At 37.3% G+C, this 1852-nt stretch overlaps 1 protein-coding gene across 1 annotated transcript in view; it reads right to left on the bottom strand.

Moving 5' to 3' along the window:
* The window catches only part of ereg (epiregulin), a 10316-nt gene extending 8744 nt beyond the window's left edge, over window positions 1-1572 (bottom strand). Inside the window, exon 1 of the mRNA XM_015375545.1 lies at window positions 1439-1572. Coding sequence (XP_015231031.1) covers window positions 1439-1478 — 40 coding nt within the window. The 5' untranslated portion in view covers window positions 1479-1572. The remainder of the gene's footprint in view (window positions 1-1438) is intronic.
* Window positions 1573-1852: the final 280 nt, after the last annotated feature.

Below are 1852 nucleotides of genomic sequence, written 5' to 3'. Positions count from 1 at the left end.
TATATATATATATATATATATATATATATATATATATATATATATATATATATATATACACACACACAAATGAAATAGAAATATATTTTTATATACATGCAAATATTTTTTATTTAAGTTGTGTATATATATATATAGTAGATTTACCTATAGTAGATTTATGTGTGCAAACTTGACAATGCCTTTGTCCAAATATCCGCCCTAACCCCTAACCCTTCAATCACTATATAGAGTGGGGACTATATAGTGAACTTTAGAGTGAACTCAGTTAACTGACTGTTCGGACAGATGATCACTACTTTTCACTCACAATTGGCGAAGTGTCTCCAGCTCACACGGTGCCTTCACCATCTTTGTTCTGTCTCACCCCCAAAACAAATCCCATGATGCTTTCTGAGTGATTGAGGGATTTAGGGGTTAGGGCGGACGTCTGGGCACAGCCCATCGTTACACACTACTTTTCAAGGCGTACTGTGGGAAATTTTGAGTCCCCTACTTTTTCATCCACTAGACAATCGAGCACTCATATAAAATGGCATAATCACTATATAGTGCTCTATATAGGGGACAATCAGACACAGGGAATGAAAGCCAAGTCTGACTGTGAGTCTTACTCTGACTATAAATGATTCTTTTACATTTTGTTGTACAACTCAATTGTGACACCTTTTGTCTTGAAAGCCAATATGGATTACCTAGTCCAATATCAGGGTTACCTAGTGCAGCCCTGGACTTCCAAGATGGAAAACTTTTTTTTTCAGATGTATTGAGAGCTATGTATTGTAGATCATCAGTAAGCAAACAACACCAGTTTTCTGATTTGTAACAATGAGCCTAACTTGGATGCTAAGTCATAACTACATACAAATCTGACCCATTTGGATAAATTTAACATAAATTGAGATAAAGTCAGTAGTGATGAGAAATCAAGCTCTCTGAGAGGCCCCCATTTTAGTAAGATGAAAAAGATAGTAAGAGATTGAAAGATTTACATTATGAAAGAATAGGTTCTAAAAGGGATATAATGAACCTATTGCTTATGGGAATCAAGAAAACTGGGCTAAAGCACAGAGCATTTTACAAACAGCTTTTTATTCAAGAAACAAAAAGTCTAAAATATGTGTTGTTGTTGTTTTTTTTCGCTCTTTATGAACAATAAACTATTATACAGCAAATGTATCAAACTCTAAAAACAGTAATGGGAGTAGGCTACCAAACCATAACTTTACAAGGCATAAAAGTGCTTGTTAAAATCCTGAAACTGAAATATGAAGAGTCAGTTATAGTCTACTCCCAGAGAGTGATTGTGCTCCTAAACACTGGTCTGTAACTTCAAGGCTGTCCTACTTGTTTCCCTTCGCTGAGTTCTGACTTGCCTGCCATCTATATCAACAACAAACACCTCTAATATGTAATTTGTGGAAAAAGAAGACTTTACCGATGAAGGAGAGGAGTGCCGTGGGTCTACAGGTCCTCATTTCAGAGCCGCTGCTTGTCTGGGTTATAATAGAGAAGTGCTTCCGACTTGTCCAAGTGTCTGTCAGGAAGAAAAGAAGCTGTGAGCTCAGGCTCCTCAGGCAGACAATGAAGGAAACCCTGCGGGGGCCCAGTGCTGAGGTGTGGGTGGGTGTGGTGAGGGACTCCTGTAATTTTCTTCATTTACAGGTCGTGGGATACAACAGATGACACACATCAATGAATTTTCAAAATACAGCAGTTTCATCACGCTCCACGGGCATGCCTTCCTACTACTTGCTTAATTTTGTGAATGTTAAAATAAGGGTTTATAATCAAGGTATCTACAGTTTATTTTCCTCAAAGAATGTATTTAAAACACACACACACACACACA

This window comes from Cyprinodon variegatus, unplaced genomic scaffold, assembly GCF_000732505.1.
Source record: "Cyprinodon variegatus isolate N-32 unplaced genomic scaffold, C_variegatus-1.0 Scaffold121, whole genome shotgun sequence".
NCBI classification, from domain to species: Eukaryota; Metazoa; Chordata; class Actinopteri; order Cyprinodontiformes; family Cyprinodontidae; genus Cyprinodon; species Cyprinodon variegatus.
Note: the sequence above shows the minus strand (reverse complement) of the source record. Positions and strands in the feature narration are given on the sequence as shown.